The sequence below is a fragment of the Lactuca virosa genome, chromosome 1 (assembly GCF_052849685.1).
Source record: "Lactuca virosa cultivar CGN04683 chromosome 1, Lactuca_virosa_CGN04683_v6, whole genome shotgun sequence".
NCBI classification, from domain to species: domain Eukaryota; kingdom Viridiplantae; phylum Streptophyta; class Magnoliopsida; order Asterales; family Asteraceae; genus Lactuca; species Lactuca virosa.
This window is the reverse complement of record NC_136426.1, coordinates 230455037-230475279: the sequence shown is the minus strand read 5'-3', so window position 1 is coordinate 230475279 and position 20243 is coordinate 230455037. Positions and strand designations below refer to the sequence as shown.

General features: G+C 42.6%; 1 protein-coding gene across 1 annotated transcript in view; it reads right to left on the bottom strand.

Annotated features, from left to right (window-relative positions):
- LOC145127785 (uncharacterized) overlaps nt 1–17595 on the bottom strand; it is a 35442-nt gene extending 17847 nt beyond the window's left edge. The window contains exons 1-3 of the mRNA XM_079062919.1: nt 16760–17595; nt 8444–9262; nt 112–946 (exon numbers count right to left, since the gene is read on the bottom strand). Of these exons, the coding sequence (XP_078919045.1) occupies nt 112–946; nt 8444–9262; nt 16760–17595 (2490 nt within the window). The remainder of the gene's footprint in view (nt 1–111; nt 947–8443; nt 9263–16759) is intronic.
- Between the last annotated feature and the right edge of the window lie 2648 nt (nt 17596–20243).

Sequence of the window (20243 nt, the reverse complement as noted above, 5' to 3'; positions counted from 1 at the left end):
CATTCCCCTTAATGTCTCTCCTGCCACCTTTTCTGGTTTCAAAGCTTCCAGTTGAGCTTCCTTGATTTGTATGGTCAGGTGGGAATGGATTGTCATTGTTAAGGATTTTACTCGGCGGCCCGAGTACTCCTTCCTGCTTAGGGCATCGGCCACTACATTGGCCTTGCCCGGATGATAACGAATTTCGCACTCGTAGTCATTCAGCAACTCCACCCATCTCCTCTGTCGCATGTTGAGCTCTTTCTGATTGAGGATATGCTGAAGACTTTTGTGATCAGTGAAGATAGTGCATTTCGTGCCGTAGAGGTAGTGTCTCCAGATCTTCAAAGCGAATACCACTGCTCTTAATTCCAGGTCGTGCGTAGTATAATTAACCTCGTGCGTCTTAAGCTGTCTTGATGCATACGCGATAACCTTCCCTCTCTGCATGGGCACACATCCGAGGCCTTGATTCGAAGCATCACAGTACACTATGAAGTCCTCGGTTCCCTCTGGGAGAGACAAGATCGGTGCGCTGCATAGGGGTTGTTTTAACGTTTGGAAAGCAGTTTCTTGTTTATTTTCCCACTTGAATATCACACCTTTCTGCGTCAAGGTGGTGAGTGGTTTCGCAATCTTGGAGAAGTTTTGTATAAATCTTCGGTAGTAGCCAGCAAGCCCAAGGAATTGTCGAATTTCGGTTGGCGTCTTGGGTGCTGACCAATTCTCGATTGCCTTGATCTTGGAGGGGTCCACATGTATGCCTTTCTCACTTACCACATGTCCAAGGAAATCCACTTCTCTAATCCAGAATTCACACTTAGAGAACTTAGCATAAAGCTTCTCCGCTCTTAGCGTCTCTAGCACTTGGCGTAGATGTAGGCGATGCTCTTCTTCGCTTCGCGAGTAGATCAAGATATCGTCGATGAATACGATTACAAACTTGTCTAGGTAGGGTCGACACACTCTATTCATTAGGTCCATGAATACCGCAGGTGCGTTTGTTAAACCGAAGGACATCACCACAAACTCGTAGTGCCCATAGCGAGTTCTGAATGCAGTTTTGGGAATATCTTCTTCTTGAACTCGTAGCTGATGGTAGCCTGACCTTAGGTCGATCTTTGAGAAGAAATTTGCTCCTTGGAGTTGGTCGAAAAGGTCGTCGATTCGGGGCAGAGGATATCGGTTTTTGATGGTGAGCTTGTTTAGTTCCCGATAGTCGATGCACATGCGAAAGGATCCGTCCTTCTTCTTTACAAAAAGGACTGGTGCTCCCCAAGGTGAGAAGCTTGGTCTGATGAACCCTTTGTTCAAAAGCTCGGTCAACTGACTGGACAACTCCTGCATTTCTGATGGTGCGAGGCGGTATGGAGCTCTGGCTACGGGGGTAGCTCCGGGTATTAAGTCAATTCTGAAATCGACTTGTCGTGCGAGTGGTACACCAGGAAGATCCTCTGGGAACACATCCGGGAAGTTACACACTTCGGGGATGTCCTTGATGTCTTTCACGTCTTGTTTCTTGTCTACTACATGGGCTAAGAAGGCGTGGTACTCCTTCCGGAGATACTTTTGGGCTTTGATGCATGAGATGATTTGTAAATTCGCACTAGGTTTGTCACCATAGATAAGAAGGGTTTCGTCATTTGGTAGATTGAGGCGAACGGCCCTTTCGTAACATAGAATGTCGGCACGGTGAGGAACTAACCAATCCATCCCGATGATTACGTCGAAACTTTTTATGGTGACTGGCATCAGGTCAATTTTAAATGTATGGTTGTCTAGAGTGAGAGTACATTCTGAGTATATATCGCTAGTGCGTTCTACTTTCCCATTTGCCATTTCTACTACATAAGTATCCTTTAGTGATTGGGGATTTTTTTCAAGTAAATATTTATATTGGTGGCTCACGAAACTCCTCTCCGCTCCACTATCGAATAGTACGCATGCATAAGAGTTATTGAGGAGAAACGTACCGGTAACCACCGTGGGATCCTCGACTGCTTCCCCATGTCCTATTGCCAGGACTCTTCCTACTCCACCAGCATTAGGGGCTTGTGCTTTGGGGCAGTCTCTTTTGAAGTGACCTGCGTCTCCACAGTTGTAGCAGGTCTGGGTTGCCCCCGTACTGGCGACTTGGTTGATTGGTTGAGCCGGCGCTTTACAGAAACGAGCAGTGTGCCCCTTCCTGTCGCAGTTGTTACAGTGCATCTCCCTACAAGCACCATTGTGGTGAAAGTTGCACTTGTTGCACTTAGGTAGTTTTCCCGCATATGGCTTCGGTGGTGCTGGAGTGGTAGCAGTAGTGGCAGCATTAGTGGCAGCATGGACAGCAACAATTTGTTGCTTCTTAGCGGGGTCCTGTGCTGGTTGGCTCTTCTTTTCGTTCCAGAACTTCCTTTTGTTGTTTCCCCCTTTTGATTTATCAGTGGTGGTGGTTGTAGTATTATGACCGGCTCGGTGGTCAACAAGTTGTTGTGCCAGCTCCCTGGCACTGTCAAAAGTAGTTGGCCTTGAAGCCAGGACACTACTTTGCACGTGGAGAGACAGTCCCCAAAGGTATCGCTCCACCTTTTTCTCCTCCGGAGTAACCATTGTTGGGCAGAGGAGAGCCAATTCATTGAATCGGGTGGTGTAGGTTTCAAGGTCAGAGCCCGTCATCCTGAGGTTCCAGAGTTCTTGTTCCAGCTTTTGAATTTCACCTCTCGGGCAGTACTCCTTCATCATCAACGTTTTTAGTTCTGCCCAGGTTATGGAGCTAGCCACTTCGAGAGTAAGTGACTTAACCCGGCAGTTCCACCAAGTAAGGGCCCGGCCGGTGAAGGTTAAGGTTGCGAACTTAACTTTGCTCGCTTCGGGGCAGGAGCACACCTGAAAGACTACTTCGGTCTTTTCAAACCATTGCATCAACGTGATGACTCCCCCGCTTCCATTGAAGTTGTCGGGTTTGCCATTTGTGAAGTCTTTGTATGAACACTCTTTTGCACGCCACGTACTGTCTCCGTGGTTAGAGTGTGTAGCTCCCGATCCCGAACCACCAGCTCCGTTGGTCCCTATCTGCGACATTGCGGCCGCTACGGCTGCTGTTACTGCAGCCTGGAACATCGCGGGATCAAACTGTGGAGGCGGCGGCGGAGGAGGTGTTGCTGTGTTGCTGGAAGGTCTTGGTCTTCTTCTTGGCGGCATGGTTCTGTCATAAGTCGTAAACCAATGTACTTTTAGTAAAAGTGTATTTATAGGGAGAGAAATCTTTTATACATAAAGTATATTATTACGTTGTTTTCCGGTATGTTTACGATACATACGATTTTATACTTTTTATTGACCCAATACATTGGGTTATGAGGTAAAATGAAAGTATAAAATATTTTTATTATAGTAACACAAAATACTCCTATAGTATTTGTAAATGTTTAGTTTTGAGTTCTTAAAGCATTTAGTTACTTTATAATATTCATCATACTTTTAATGAGAATTTATAAGTCCTTGTCTTACCCGTTCGGCTAACGACCCTCCACCGATCAAGGAAGCGGTGGGTGAGAGTGGACACCCATTAAGTTGCCATTTTATAGGCAACAACCTTATACCCCCCTTATAGACCGGCTTCGTGAATGAGGCGTACTAGCGGTAAGACGATTTTGTTAGATTTGTTGTCCATCCTGACCATCCCCCGGTATATGCAAGTCAATTCCCGGACAGATATAGTTGATCAGGCTATATCCTTCCCAGACTTGATTTACATATACCAAGGCATACCCATAATGTACAACTCCTCTTCTTTTATTTTATGTTCTTCTAGTTATGACACTATGTGAGCATGTATGCATGTATTTATACTTTTTAATAAAAAGAATCATTTATTTTCTAAAAGTATATTTATTTGAAAAATGCACAAATCAGAGACTATTAGTCCCAATTGTGTTTATAGTTTGTATATCTTATGTGGTTTGATATACTTAATTCACTATAAACTGCGCTCTGATACCAATCTGTCACACCCCCAAACCAAGGATGGCGGAAACGTCTGGGGGTGGAGGACTTCATGTATAGTATCATAACAGCAATTGTAATAGTAATTCAAGCAAACACAACCAACATATATATATAATTGAAAAAAATTACATCATTGTATGAATTACATGTTTACGAATCAATCACAATATGTTGATAAAATATGAAATAGTAGACGCCTTAGCGTCCCATCCTCAAATGCACTTGATTACCTGTTTAATGATTTCCTGAGAATACAAGTTGTTTGAAAAAGTGTCAACACAAAGGTTGGTGAGTTTATAAGCTTCTGTTTGGTATTATTAAAAGCCTTTCGTTTGTAAAAGTAGTATTTGTGTTAGAAAAATCCAATATTTTCCTTAATGTGTAAATGTAGTCTTAAAACCCAAAGACCGAAATGTACAAGTAATTTGTCATATTTATAGTAAAACAATGCAAGTTTAAATCGACATAAACTCGTTAAATTTTTAATGAAGTTCCCGTAAATTCCAATGTTTGTTAATACTTTATGTGAGTTTATTATAACCATACTATGACCAAGGTTGCCTAAAACGACGTTCTTCAAGCGTCGGAAATGTTATGACATTTGTCACCCCAGACCTATCGGTCTAACTGTTGCATGCAGTTTAGGTGTGGGTTTGTCAAACCCAATATAGATCTATACACAAGTATCACGCTCTCCCTTAAGGAGACTCTGGTTACAATACAGGACTTAATGGTAATTTGAAGTAAATGTCTCACAAAGTCATTAACGGAATTACGTGTTATGAAAACTTGGTACCGTATGGTCGTACCTTGCTTAATGAAAATATCCTTTGTATAAATGTACCCTTTTTAAATGTATGTGTTATGTAATGTATCATAAACTATACCTATTATAGTTTATCAACCAAGGGTAGTACGTGGTAATGTATGCAAACTATATTCAAAATAGTTTATTTTATGTTTGAATGTATCGATTGTACTTTGATTATAATCACTTGTTATTCTTTATATTTTATATGACCAAATCCAGTTGTAAACTGATGTGTGTCTAAATATTAAGATAAAATATCATATATTGCAGTAACATATAGTCACATAAAGATATACACCTTGCTCAACATGTTACAAGGTGAAATGAAATTAACAGCAACTTTTCGTTAAAAACAGTTTCTGTTACCGTTCTTAGAAAATTTATAGAAAAATCATCACAGCTCTAAATCCAAATCCGCAAATTTTGAGAGTTTGGAATATGAGTCTAGTTTGTTCGTAAATTTTTATCATGATTTTTAGTGATCTCTAACAGAGGTGAAAATGTTCATAATCACAGACTGGTCCGGGTTTGCCTCTGAAATGACAGGCAGTTTTGTAAAAATCACCATTAATTGTAGAAAAATCATTTGGAGATGTGCAAGTAGTCATTTTAAAGCTAAGAGTTTGAACTACTTGCACCTGAAACAGCTTTGAAAACTAATATATTTAAGTTGACCAAAACAGTCCGTGATTAACGTCCATCTTTTCTGATGCAATCTGTTAGAAAAAGTTTAATTGTGTTCTTGATGATTTTACTTGTATTCCCTCCTTAAAACTTAAGAAAAACATGTAAATGTATGGGTATGAACTCACCTTATGTGGTTTCAGTAGATGAAAGTGAGAGAAAGGAAGTGTTCAACTCAAGAACACTAAGAAGATGTCTTGATGATTCGAAAATCTAACACCGAATAAGATGGAACTTGTGTAAGATATCAATAATTTGAGTAGAATGGAGTTTAATAATTATGTGAATGATGAAGATACTTACTAATTGAAGAAAGAAATCCCTGGAGAAAGCCTTGAAGTTCTTGAAGTTAAGAGAAAAGATGAGAGAATTTTGGAGAGTGTTCTTGGTTGCTAAGTGTAGAATGAAAGAGTTTTTATGGAGAATGAGGAGAGAGGATCAATCAACCAGCTCTTAGAACGTGGGAAGAGCTGGAGATTGGCTGTAAAGGTCCACTAAGGAGACAAGGGGTAGTGGGAAAGAGTGGCTGATCATAGAGTGAGGTGGTAGTGGGTTGTTTTTGCCATAAATTAAGGAAAAGCAAATATTCCCTCAATAATTAGATCAATCACCAATTCTTTTAATATATTTTATAAAAACCCTGGAGATTTATATATTTTGGGGCCTTAGTTTATAAAATAAAGTTTTGGGTGAAAATCCCACGTTAAAATAATGAAAAACGGAGTTAAAACGAAGTCGTAGTCGAAAAACCGGTAAAAAGGGCCTGTCTGCGAGGCTTCACTTCGGACCTTCGGACTTCGGACACGGCTTCGGACTTCGGACACGACTTCGGACACTGCTTCGGACGGACGGGACTTCGGACACTGGTCCTTCGGACCTCGGACCTCGGACTTCGGACCTCGGACCTCGGACACAGCTTCGGACCAGAAGCTTTGGTTTCGGATCCTTAAAGTTATTTTACTCGTTTTTATCCTGTTTCAAGCGATTTTGGACCCGGTTAAGGGTCGAGATGACCCAAATGATTACAAAAAGTTAAAGTAACTTTTGAGAGAGATTTGGGAGAGATTTCAATTAGAAAGAGATAGAGTGAAAACGATTTAGAGAGGTTTCGTTTGTGATTAATTTGAGTGTCCGGCTTCACAACGCAAGGTTCGTAAACCCCATTAAACCGTGTTTTAGTGTCGTACACAATCCCGATGATTGTGCAATAGTGTTTTATCGCTTTGGTTCGTTGTTTAGCACTGTTAAGGCTAAGGAAAATCAAACACATGAACTTTCCAAATGATGATTTCTCATTAAAATAGTGAATTGTATAGTGATTACATAACGTAAACCCTAGCATACAAGGGTTATTGGAGTTGACCGGTTTGACTTGTTGACTTTGAATTTACCGAAATTTGACGGTTGTCACATCATCCCCCCGTTAGAAGGAATTTCGTCCCGAAATTTTCATTTTGACTGGGATTTCAAGAGTTTGGAAAGAGATGTGGATACTTTTGTTTCATCTGATCCTCGCGTTCCCAGGTGAATTCGGGTCCTCGTTTAGCGTTCCAACGTACCTTCACGATGGGAATACGACTTTGTTTCGTTCGTTTGATTTCCCGATCCATGATTTCGACTGGTTCCTCCACGAAGTGGAGATTTTCGTTAACTTTGATTTCGTCGAGTGGTATTACGAGTGTCTCATCAGACAAACACTTCTTTAGGTTAGACACGTGAAACGTGGGATGTACTTTGTCAAGTTCCTGAGGTAATCGAAGCTTGTATGCTACTGGCCCAATCCTAGCAAGGATTTCAAATTGCCCGATGTACCTTGGATTTAGTTTCCCGCGTTTGCCGAATCGTATCATTCCTTTCCAAGGGGAAACTTTTAGTAGTACTCGATCACCCACCTGGAATTCCAAGGGTTTGCGTCGTTTGTCTGCGTAACTCTTTTGCCGATCGCGAGACGCTTTCAGTCTCTCTCGAATTTGAACGATCTTTTCTGTGGTTTCCCTTATGATTTCAGGGCCAGTGAGGGTGCTATTAGAGACTTGCCCTCTAGCTAGCTGTGTATCCCCCACCTCAGCCCAACACAGGGGTGATCTGCATTTGCGACCGTAAAGAGCTTCGAATGGAGCGACTTTGATGCTAGTATGATAGCTGTTATTGTAGGAGAATTCAATAAGCGGTAGATGGGTATCCCATGCTTTACCGAAGTCTATCACACAAGCTCTTAACATGTCTTCCAACGTTTGAATGGTTCGCTCGCTCTGTCCGTCGGTTTGTGGGTGGTAGGCCGTACTCATGTCAAGCCTAGTTCCCAATGATTTTTGTAGAGACTGCCAAAACCGTGAGGTAAATCTACTATCTCTATCGGAGATAATGGATATCGGCACACCATGGAGTCGTACAATCTCTCTGATGTACGTTCTAGTCAGCTTCTCCATCTTGTCGGTTTCTTTTATTGGTAGAAAGTGTGCTGATTTGGTCAATCTGTCTACAATTACCCATATTGTGTCAAGACCGCCCGATGTCTTAGGCAGCTTGGTTATGAAGTCCATTGTTATTCGTTCCCACTTCCACTCAGGTATATCCGGCTGTTGTAATAGCCCGGATGGTTTCTGGTATTCGGTTTTGACCTTAGCGCAAGTCAGGCACTTGCTCACATAGGTAGCAATCTCAGCTTTCATGTTCGGCCACCAGTATAATTTCTTGAGGTCCAGATACATCTTACCCGACCCGGGATGGATGGAGTATCGAGTCTTGTGTGCTTCATTCATGACGACATCTCGGAGTCCACCGAACTTCGGTGTCCAAATCCGGTTCATGATATAACGTGCTCCATCATCCTTGACTTCTAAGTTTTTATCCATTCCCCTTAATGTCTCTCCTGCCACCTTTTCTGGTTTCAAAGCTTCCAGTTGAGCTTCCTTGATTTGTATGGTCAGGTGGGAATGGATTGTCATTGTTAAGGATTTTACTCGGCGGCCCGAGTACTCCTTCCTGCTTAGGGCATCGGCCACTACATTGGCCTTGCCCGGATGATAACGAATTTCGCACTCGTAGTCATTCAGCAACTCCACCCATCTCCTCTGTCGCATGTTGAGCTCTTTCTGATTGAGGATATGCTGAAGACTTTTGTGATCAGTGAAGATAGTGCATTTCGTGCCGTAGAGGTAGTGTCTCCAGATCTTCAAAGCGAATACCACTGCTCTTAATTCCAGGTCGTGCGTAGTATAATTAACCTCGTGCGTCTTAAGCTGTCTTGATGCATACGCGATAACCTTCCCTCTCTGCATGGGCACACATCCGAGGCCTTGATTCGAAGCATCACAGTACACTATGAAGTCCTCGGTTCCCTCTGGGAGAGACAAGATCGGTGCGCTGCATAGGGGTTGTTTTAACGTTTGGAAAGCAGTTTCTTGTTTATTTTCCCACTTGAATATCACACCTTTCTGCGTCAAGGTGGTGAGTGGTTTCGCAATCTTGGAGAAGTTTTGTATAAATCTTCGGTAGTAGCCAGCAAGCCCAAGGAATTGTCGAATTTCGGTTGGCGTCTTGGGTGCTGACCAATTCTCGATTGCCTTGATCTTGGAGGGGTCCACATGTATGCCTTTCTCACTTACCACATGTCCAAGGAAATCCACTTCTCTAATCCAGAATTCACACTTAGAGAACTTAGCATAAAGCTTCTCCGCTCTTAGCGTCTCTAGCACTTGGCGTAGATGTAGGCGATGCTCTTCTTCGCTTCGCGAGTAGATCAAGATATCGTCGATGAATACGATTACAAACTTGTCTAGGTAGGGTCGACACACTCTATTCATTAGGTCCATGAATACCGCAGGTGCGTTTGTTAAACCGAAGGACATCACCACAAACTCGTAGTGCCCATAGCGAGTTCTGAATGCAGTTTTGGGAATATCTTCTTCTTGAACTCGTAGCTGATGGTAGCCTGACCTTAGGTCGATCTTTGAGAAGAAATTTGCTCCTTGGAGTTGGTCGAAAAGGTCGTCGATTCGGGGCAGAGGATATCGGTTTTTGATGGTGAGCTTGTTTAGTTCCCGATAGTCGATGCACATGCGAAAGGATCCGTCCTTCTTCTTTACAAAAAGGACTGGTGCTCCCCAAGGTGAGAAGCTTGGTCTGATGAACCCTTTGTTCAAAAGCTCGGTCAACTGACTGGACAACTCCTGCATTTCTGATGGTGCGAGGCGGTATGGAGCTCTGGCTACGGGGGTAGCTCCGGGTATTAAGTCAATTCTGAAATCGACTTGTCGTGCGAGTGGTACACCAGGAAGATCCTCTGGGAACACATCCGGGAAGTTACACACTTCGGGGATGTCCTTGATGTCTTTCACGTCTTGTTTCTTGTCTACTACATGGGCTAAGAAGGCGTGGTACTCCTTCCGGAGATACTTTTGGGCTTTGATGCATGAGATGATTTGTAAATTCGCACTAGGTTTGTCACCATAGATAAGAAGGGTTTCGTCATTTGGTAGATTGAGGCGAACGGCCCTTTCGTAACATAGAATGTCGGCACGGTGAGGAACTAACCAATCCATCCCGATGATTACGTCGAAACTTTTTATGGTGACTGGCATCAGGTCAATTTTAAATGTATGGTTGTCTAGAGTGAGAGTACATTCTGAGTATATATCGCTAGTGCGTTCTACTTTCCCATTTGCCATTTCTACTACATAAGTATCCTTTAGTGATTGGGGATTTTTTTCAAGTAAATATTTATATTGGTGGCTCACGAAACTCCTCTCCGCTCCACTATCGAATAGTACGCATGCATAAGAGTTATTGAGGAGAAACGTACCGGTAACCACCGTGGGATCCTCGACTGCTTCCCCATGTCCTATTGCCAGGACTCTTCCTACTCCACCAGCATTAGGGGCTTGTGCTTTGGGGCAGTCTCTTTTGAAGTGACCTGCGTCTCCACAGTTGTAGCAGGTATGGGTTGCCCCCGTACTGGCGACTTGGTTGATTGGTTGAGCCGGCGCTTTACAGAAACGAGCAGTGTGCCCCTTCCTGTCGCAGTTGTTACAGTGCATCTCCCTACAAGCACCATTGTGGTGAAAGTTGCACTTGTTGCACTTAGGTAGTTTTCCCGCATATGGCTTCGGTGGTGCTGGAGTGGTAGCAGTAGTGGCAGCATTAGTGGCAGCATGGACAGCAACAATTTGTTGCTTCTTAGCGGGGTCCTGTGCTGGTTGGCTCTTCTTTTCGTTCCAGAACTTCCTTTTGTTGTTTCCCCCTTTTGATTTATCAGTGGTGGTGGTTGTAGTATTATGACCGGCTCGGTGGTCAACAAGTTGTTGTGCCAGCTCCCTGGCACTGTCAAAAGTAGTTGGCCTTGAAGCCAGGACACTACTTTGCACGTGGAGAGACAGTCCCCAAAGGTATCGCTCCACCTTTTTCTCCTCCGGAGTAACCATTGTTGGGCAGAGGAGAGCCAATTCATTGAATCGGGTGGTGTAGGTTTCAAGGTCAGAGCCCGTCATCCTGAGGTTCCAGAGTTCTTGTTCCAGCTTTTGAATTTCACCTCTCGGGCAGTACTCCTTCATCATCAACGTTTTTAGTTCTGCCCAGGTTATGGAGCTAGCCACTTCGAGAGTAAGTGACTTAACCCGGCAGTTCCACCAAGTAAGGGCCCGGCCGGTGAAGGTTAAGGTTGCGAACTTAACTTTGCTCGCTTCGGGGCAGGAGCACACCTGAAAGACTACTTCGGTCTTTTCAAACCATTGCATCAACGTGATGACTCCCCCGCTTCCATTGAAGTTGTCGGGTTTGCCATTTGTGAAGTCTTTGTATGAACACTCTTTTACACGCCACGTACTGTCTCCGTGGTTAGAGTGTGTAGCTCCCGATCCCGAACCACCAGCTCCGTTGGTCCCTATCTGCGACATTGCGGCCGCTACGGCTGCTGTTACTGCAGCCTGGAACATCGCGGGATCAAACTGTGGAGGCGGCGGCGGAGGAGGTGTTGCTGTGTTGCTGGAAGGTCTTGGTCTTCTTCTTGGCGGCATGGTTCTGTCATAAGTCGTAAACCAATGTACTTTTAGTAAAAGTGTATTTATAGGGAGAGAAATCTTTTATACATAAAGTATATTATTACGTTGTTTTCCGGTATGTTTACGATACATACGATTTTATACTTTTTATTGACCCAATACATTGGGTTATGAGGTAAAATGAAAGTATAAAATATTTTTATTATAGTAACACAAAATACTCCTATAGTATTTGTAAATGTTTAGTTTTGAGTTCTTAAAGCATTTAGTTACTTTATAATATTCATCATACTTTTAATGAGAATTTATAAGTCCTTGTCTTACCCGTTCGGCTAACGACCCTCCACCGATCAAGGAAGCGGTGGGTGAGAGTGGACACCCATTAAGTTGCCATTTTATAGGCAACAACCTTATACCCCCCTTATAGACCGGCTTCGTGAATGAGGCGTACTAGCGGTAAGACGATTTTGTTAGATTTGTTGTCCATCCTGACCATCCCCCGGTATATGCAAGTCAATTCCCGGACAGATATAGTTGATCAGGCTATATCCTTCCCAGACTTGATTTACATATACCAAGGCATACCCATAATGTACAACTCCTCTTCTTTTATTTTATGTTCTTCTAGTTATGACACTATGTGAGCATGTATGCATGTATTTATACTTTTTAATAAAAAGAATCATTTATTTTCTAAAAGTATATTTATTTGAAAAATGCACAAATCAGAGACTATTAGTCCCAATTGTGTTTATAGTTTGTATATCTTATGTGGTTTGATATACTTAATTCACTATAAACTGCGCTCTGATACCAATCTGTCACACCCCCAAACCAAGGATGGCGGAAACGTCCGGGGGTGGAGGACTTCATGTATAGTATCATAACAGCAATTGTAATAGTAATTCAAGCAAACACAACCAACATATATATATAATTGAAAAAAATTACATCATTGTATGAATTACATGTTTACGAATCAATCACAATATGTTGATAAAATATGAAATAGTAGACGCCTTAGCGTCCCATCCTCAAATGCACTTGATTACCTGTTTAATGATTTCCTGAGAATACAAGTTGTTTGAAAAAGTGTCAACACAAAGGTTGGTGAGTTTATAAGCTTCTGTTTGGTATTATTAAAAGCCTTTCGTTTGTAAAAGTAGTATTTGTGTTAGAAAAATCCAATATTTTCCTTAATGTGTAAATGTAGTCTTAAAACCCAAAGACCGAAATGTACAAGTAATTTGTCATATTTATAGTAAAACAATGCAAGTTTAAATCGACATAAACTCGTTAAATTTTTAATGAAGTTCCCGTAAATTCCAATGTTTGTTAATACTTTATGTGAGTTTATTATAACCATACTATGACCAAGGTTGCCTAAAACGACGTTCTTCAAGCGTCGGAAATGTTATGACATTTGTCACCCCAGACCTATCGGTCTAACTGTTGCATGCAGTTTAGGTGTGGGTTTGTCAAACCCAATATAGATCTATACACAAGTATCACGCTCTCCCTTAAGGAGACTCTGGTTACAATACAGGACTTAATGGTAATTTGAAGTAAATGTCTCACAAAGTCATTAACGGAATTACGTGTTATGAAAACTTGGTACCGTATGGTCGTACCTTGCTTAATGAAAATATCCTTTGTATAAATGTACCCTTTTTAAATGTATGTGTTATGTAATGTATCATAAACTATACCTATTATAGTTTATCAACCAAGGGTAGTACGTGGTAATGTATGCAAACTATATTCAAAATAGTTTATTTTATGTTTGAATGTATCGATTGTACTTTGATTATAATCACTTGTTATTCTTTATATTTTATATGACCAAATCCAGTTGTAAACTGATGTGTGTCTAAATATTAAGATAAAATATCATATATTGCAGTAACATATAGTCACATAAAGATATACACCTTGCTCAACATGTTACAAGGTGAAATGAAATTAACAGCAACTTTTCGTTAAAAACAGTTTCTGTTACCGTTCTTAGAAAATTTATAGAAAAATCATCACAGCTCTAAATCCAAATCCGCAAATTTTGAGAGTTTGGAATATGAGTCTAGTTTGTTCGTAAATTTTTATCATGATTTTTAGTGATCTCTAACAGAGGTGAAAATGTTCATAATCACAGACTGGTCCGGGTTTGCCTCTGAAATGACAGGCAGTTTTGTAAAAATCACCATTAATTGTAGAAAAATCATTTGGAGATGTGCAAGTAGTCATTTTAAAGCTAAGAGTTTGAACTACTTGCACCTGAAACAGCTTTGAAAACTAATATATTTAAGTTGACCAAAACAGTCCGTGATTAACGTCCATCTTTTCTGATGCAATCTGTTAGAAAAAGTTTAATTGTGTTCTTGATGATTTTACTTGTATTCCCTCCTTAAAACTTAAGAAAAACATGTAAATGTATGGGTATGAACTCACCTTATGTGGTTTCAGTAGATGAAAGTGAGAGAAAGGAAGTGTTCAACTCAAGAACACTAAGAAGATGTCTTGATGATTCGAAAATCTAACACCGAATAAGATGGAACTTGTGTAAGATATCAATAATTTGAGTAGAATGGAGTTTAATAATTATGTGAATGATGAAGATACTTACTAATTGAAGAAAGAAATCCCTGGAGAAAGCCTTGAAGTTCTTGAAGTTAAGAGAAAAGATGAGAGAATTTTGGAGAGTGTTCTTGGTTGCTAAGTGTAGAATGAAAGAGTTTTTATGGAGAATGAGGAGAGAGGATCAATCAACCAGCTCTTAGAACGTGGGAAGAGCTGGAGATTGGCTGTAAAGGTCCACTAAGGAGACAAGGGGTAGTGGGAAAGAGTGGCTGATCATAGAGTGAGGTGGTAGTGGGTTGTTTTTGCCATAAATTAAGGAAAAGCAAATATTCCCTCAATAATTAGATCAATCACCAATTCTTTTAATATATTTTATAAAAACCCTGGAGATTTATATATTTTGGGGCCTTAGTTTATAAAATAAAGTTTTGGGTGAAAATCCCACGTTAAAATAATGAAAAACGGAGTTAAAACGAAGTCGTAGTCGAAAAACCGGTAAAAAGGGCCTGTCTGCGAGGCTTCACTTCGGACCTTCGGACTTCGGACACGGCTTCGGACTTCGGACACGACTTCGGACACTGCTTCGGACGGACGGGACTTCGGACACTGGTCCTTCGGACCTCGGACCTCGGACTTCGGACCTCGGACCTCGGACACAGCTTCGGACCAGAAGCTTTGGTTTCGGATCCTTAAAGTTATTTTACTCGTTTTTATCCTGTTTCAAGCGATTTTGGACCCGGTTAAGGGTCGAGATGACCCAAATGATTACAAAAAGTTAAAGTAACTTTTGAGAGAGATTTGGGAGAGATTTCAATTAGAAAGAGATAGAGTGAAAACGATTTAGAGAGGTTTCGTTTGTGATTAATTTGAGTGTCCGGCTTCACAACGCAAGGTTCGTAAACCCCATTAAACCGTGTTTTAGTGTCGTACACAATCCCGATGATTGTGCAATAGTGTTTTATCGCTTTGGTTCGTTGTTTAGCACTGTTAAGGCTAAGGAAAATCAAACACATGAACTTTCCAAATGATGATTTCTCATTAAAATAGTGAATTGTATAGTGATTACATAACGTAAACCCTAGCATACAAGGGTTATTGGAGTTGACCGGTTTGACTTGTTGACTTTGAATTTACCGAAATTTGACGGTTGTCACATCATCCCCCCGTTAGAAGGAATTTCGTCCCGAAATTTTCATTTTGACTGGGATTTCAAGAGTTTGGAAAGAGATGTGGATACTTTTGTTTCATCTGATCCTCGCGTTCCCAGGTGAATTCGGGTCCTCGTTTAGCGTTCCAACGTACCTTCACGATGGGAATACGACTTTGTTTCGTTCGTTTGATTTCCCGATCCATGATTTCGACTGGTTCCTCCACGAAGTGGAGATTTTCGTTAACTTTGATTTCGTCGAGTGGTATTACGAGTGTCTCATCAGACAAACACTTCTTTAGGTTAGACACGTGAAACGTGGGATGTACTTTGTCAAGTTCCTGAGGTAATCGAAGCTTGTATGCTACTGGCCCAATCCTAGCAAGGATTTCAAATTGCCCGATGTACCTTGGATTTAGTTTCCCGCGTTTGCCGAATCGTATCATTCCTTTCCAAGGGGAAACTTTTAGTAGTACTCGATCACCCACCTGGAATTCCAAGGGTTTGCGTCGTTTGTCTGCGTAACTCTTTTGCCGATCGCGAGACGCTTTCAGTCTCTCTCGAATTTGAACGATCTTTTCTGTGGTTTCCCTTATGATTTCAGGGCCAGTGAGGGTGCTATTAGAGACTTGCCCTCTAGCTAGCTGTGTATCCCCCACCTCAGCCCAACACAGGGGTGATCTGCATTTGCGACCGTAAAGAGCTTCGAATGGAGCGACTTTGATGCTAGTATGATAGCTGTTATTGTAGGAGAATTCAATAAGCGGTAGATGGGTATCCCATGCTTTACCGAAGTCTATCACACAAGCTCTTAACATGTCTTCCAACGTTTGAATGGTTCGCTCGCTCTGTCCGTCGGTTTGTGGGTGGTAGGCCGTACTCATGTCAAGCCTAGTTCCCAATGATTTTTGTAGAGACTGCCAAAACCGTGAGGTAAATCTACTATCTCTATCGGAGATAATGGATATCGGCACACCATGGAGTCGTACAATCTCTCTGATGTACGTTCTAGTCAGCTTCTCCATCTTGTCGGTTTCTTTTATTGGTAGAAAGTGTGCTGATTTGGTCAATCTGTCTACAATTACCCATATTGTGTCAAGACCGCCCGATGTCTTAGGCAGCTTGGTTATGAAGTCCATTGTTATTCGTTCCCACTTCCACTCAGGTATATCCGGCTGTTGTAATAGCCCGGATGGTTTCTGGTATTCGGTTTTGACCTTAGCGCAAGTCAGGCACTTGCTCACATAGGTAGTAATCTCAGCTTTCATGTTCGGCCACCAGTATAATTTCTTGAGGTCCAGATACATCTTACCCGACCCGGGATGGATGGAGTATCGAGTCTTGTGTGCTTCATTCATGACGACATCTCGGAGTCCACCGAACTTCGGTGTCCAAATCCGGTTCATGATATAACGTGCTCCATCATCCTTGACTTCTAAGTTTTTATCCATTCCCCTTAATGTCTCTCCTGCCACCTTTTCTGGTTTCAAAGCTTCCAGTTGAGCTTCCTTGATTTGTATGGTCAGGTGGGAATGGATTGTCATTGTTAAGGATTTTACTCGGCGGCCCGAGTACTCCTTCCTGCTTAGGGCATCGGCCACTACATTGGCCTTGCCCGGATGATAACGAATTTCGCACTCGTAGTCATTCAGCAACTCCACCCATCTCCTCTGTCGCATGTTGAGCTCTTTCTGATTGAGGATATGCTGAAGACTTTTGTGATCAGTGAAGATAGTGCATTTCGTGCCGTAGAGGTAGTGTCTCCAGATCTTCAAAGCGAATACCACTGCTCTTAATTCCAGGTCGTGCGTAGTATAATTAACCTCGTGCGTCTTAAGCTGTCTTGATGCATACGCGATAACCTTCCCTCTCTGCATGGGCACACATCCGAGGCCTTGATTCGAAGCATCACAGTACACTATGAAGTCCTCGGTTCCCTCTGGGAGAGACAAGATCGGTGCGCTGCATAGGGGTTGTTTTAACGTTTGGAAAGCAGTTTCTTGTTTATTTTCCCACTTGAATATCACACCTTTCTGCGTCAAGGTGGTGAGTGGTTTCGCAATCTTGGAGAAGTTTTGTATAAATCTTCGGTAGTAGCCAGCAAGCCCAAGGAATTGTCGAATTTCGGTTGGCGTCTTGGGTGCTGACCAATTCTCGATTGCCTTGATCTTGGAGGGGTCCACATGTATGCCTTTCTCACTTACCACATGTCCAAGGAAATCCACTTCTCTAATCCAGAATTCACACTTAGAGAACTTAGCATAAAGCTTCTCCGCTCTTAGCGTCTCTAGCACTTGGCGTAGATGTAGGCGATGCTCTTCTTCGCTTCGCGAGTAGATCAAGATATCGTCGATGAATACGATTACAAACTTGTCTAGGTAGGGTCGACACACTCTATTCATTAGGTCCATGAATACCGCAGGTGCGTTTGTTAAACCGAAGGACATCACCACAAACTCGTAGTGCCCATAGCGAGTTCTGAATGCAGTTTTGGGAATATCTTCTTCTTGAACTCGTAGCTGATGGTAGCCTGACCTTAGGTCGATCTTTGAGAAGAAATTTGCTCCTTGGAGTTGGTCGAAAAGGTCGTCGATTCGGGGCAGAGGATATCGGTTTTTGATGGTGAGCTTGTTTAGTTCCCGATAGTCGATGCACATGCGAAAGGATCCGTCCTTCTTCTTTACAAAAAGGACTGGTGCTCCCCAAGGTGAGAAGCTTGGTCTGATGAACCCTTTGTTCAAAAGCTCGGTCAACTGACTGGACAACTCCTGCATTTCTGATGGTGCGAGGCGGTATGGAGCTCTGGCTACGGGGGTAGCTCCGGGTATTAAGTCAATTCTGAAATCGACTTGTCGTGCGAGTGGTACACCAGGAAGATCCTCTGGGAACACATCCGGGAAGTTACACACTTCGGGGATGTCCTTGATGTCTTTCACGTCTTGTTTCTTGTCTACTACATGGGCTAAGAAGGCGTGGTACTCCTTCCGGAGATACTTTTGGGCTTTGATGCATGAGATGATTTGTAAATTCGCACTAGGTTTGTCACCATAGATAAGAAGGGTTTCGTCATTTGGTAGATTGAGGCGAACGGCCCTTTCGTAACATAGAATGTCGGCACGGTGAGGAACTAACCAATCCATCCCGATGATTACGTCGAAACTTTTTATGGTGACTGGCATCAGGTCAATTTTAAATGTATGGTTGTCTAGAGTGAGAGTACATTCTGAGTATATATCGCTAGTGCGTTCTACTTTCCCATTTGCCATTTCTACTACATAAGTATCCTTTAGTGATTGGGGATTTTTTTCAAGTAAATATTTATATTGGTGGCTCACGAAACTCCTCTCCGCTCCACTATCGAATAGTACGCATGCATAAGAGTTATTGAGGAGAAACGTACCGGTAACCACCGTGGGATCCTCGACTGCTTCCCCATGTCCTATTGCCAGGACTCTTCCTACTCCACCAGCATTAGGGGCTTGTGCTTTGGGGCAGTCTCTTTTGAAGTGACCTGCGTCTCCACAGTTGTAGCAGGTCTGGGTTGCCCCTGTACTGGCGACTTGGTTGATTGGTTGAGCCGGCGCTTTACAGAAACGAGCAGTGTGCCCCTTCCTGTCGCAGTTGTTACAGTGCATCTCCCTACAAGCACCATTGTGGTGAAAGTTGCACTTGTTGCACTTAGGTAGTTTTCCCGCATATGGCTTCGGTGGTGCTGGAGTGGTAGCAGTAGTGGCAGCATTAGTGGCAGCATGGACAGCAACAATTTGTTGCTTCTTAGCGGGGTCCTGTGCTGGTTGGCTCTTCTTTTCGTTCCAGAACTTCCTTTTGTTGTTTCCCCCTTTTGATTTATCAGTGGTGGTGGTTGTAGTATTATGACCGGCTCGGTGGTCAACAAGTTGTTGTGCCAGCTCCCTGGCACTGTCAAAAGTAGTTGGCCTTGAAGCCAGGACACTACTTTGCACGTGGAGAGACAGTCCCCAAAGGTATCGCTCCACCTTTTTCTCCTCCGGAGTAACCATTGTTGGGCAGAGGAGAGCCAATTCATTGAATCGGGTGGTGTAGGTTTCAAGGTCAGAGCCCGTCATCCTGAGGTTCCAGAGTTCTTGTTCCAGCTTTTGAATTTCACCTCTCGGGCAGTACTCCTTCATCATCAACGTTTTTAGTTCTGCCCAGGTTATGGAGCTAGCCACTTCGAGAGTAAGTGACTTAACCCGGCAGTTCCACCAAGTAAGGGCCCGGCCGGTGAAGGTTAAGGTTGCGAACTTAACTTTGCTCGCTTCGGGGCAGGAGCACACCTGAAAGACTACTTCGGTCTTTTCAAACCATTGCATCAACGTGATGACTCCCCCGCTTCCATTGAAGTTGTCGGGTTTGCCATTTGTGAAGTCTTTGTATGAACACTCTTTTGCACGCCACGTACTGTCTCCGTGGTTAGAGTGTGTAGCTCCCGATCCCGAACCACCAGCTCCGTTGGTCCCTATCTGCGACATTGCGGCCGCTACGGCTGCTGTTACTGCAGCCTGGAACATCGCGGGATCAAACTGTGGAGGCGGCGGCGGAGGAGGTGTTGCTGTGTTGCTGGAAGGTCTTGGTCTTCTTCTTGGCGGCATGGTTCTGTCATAAGTCGTAAACCAATGTACTTTTAGTAAAAGTGTATTTATAGGGAGAGAAATCTTTTATACATAAAGTATATTATTACGTTGTTTTCCGGTATGTTTACGATACATACGATTTTATACTTTTTATTGACCCAATACATTGGGTTATGAGGTAAAATGAAAGTATAAAATATTTTTATTATAGTAACACAAAATACTCCTATAGTATTTGTAAATGTTTAGTTTTGAGTTCTTAAAGCATTTAGTTACTTTATAATATTCATCATACTTTTAATGAGAATTTATAAGTCCTTGTCTTACCCGTTCGGCTAACGACCCTCCACCGATCAAGGAAGCGGTGGGTGAGAGTGGACACCCATTAAGTTGCCATTTTATAGGCAACAACCTTATACCCCCCTTATAGACCGGCTTCGTGAATGAGGCGTACTAGCGGTAAGACG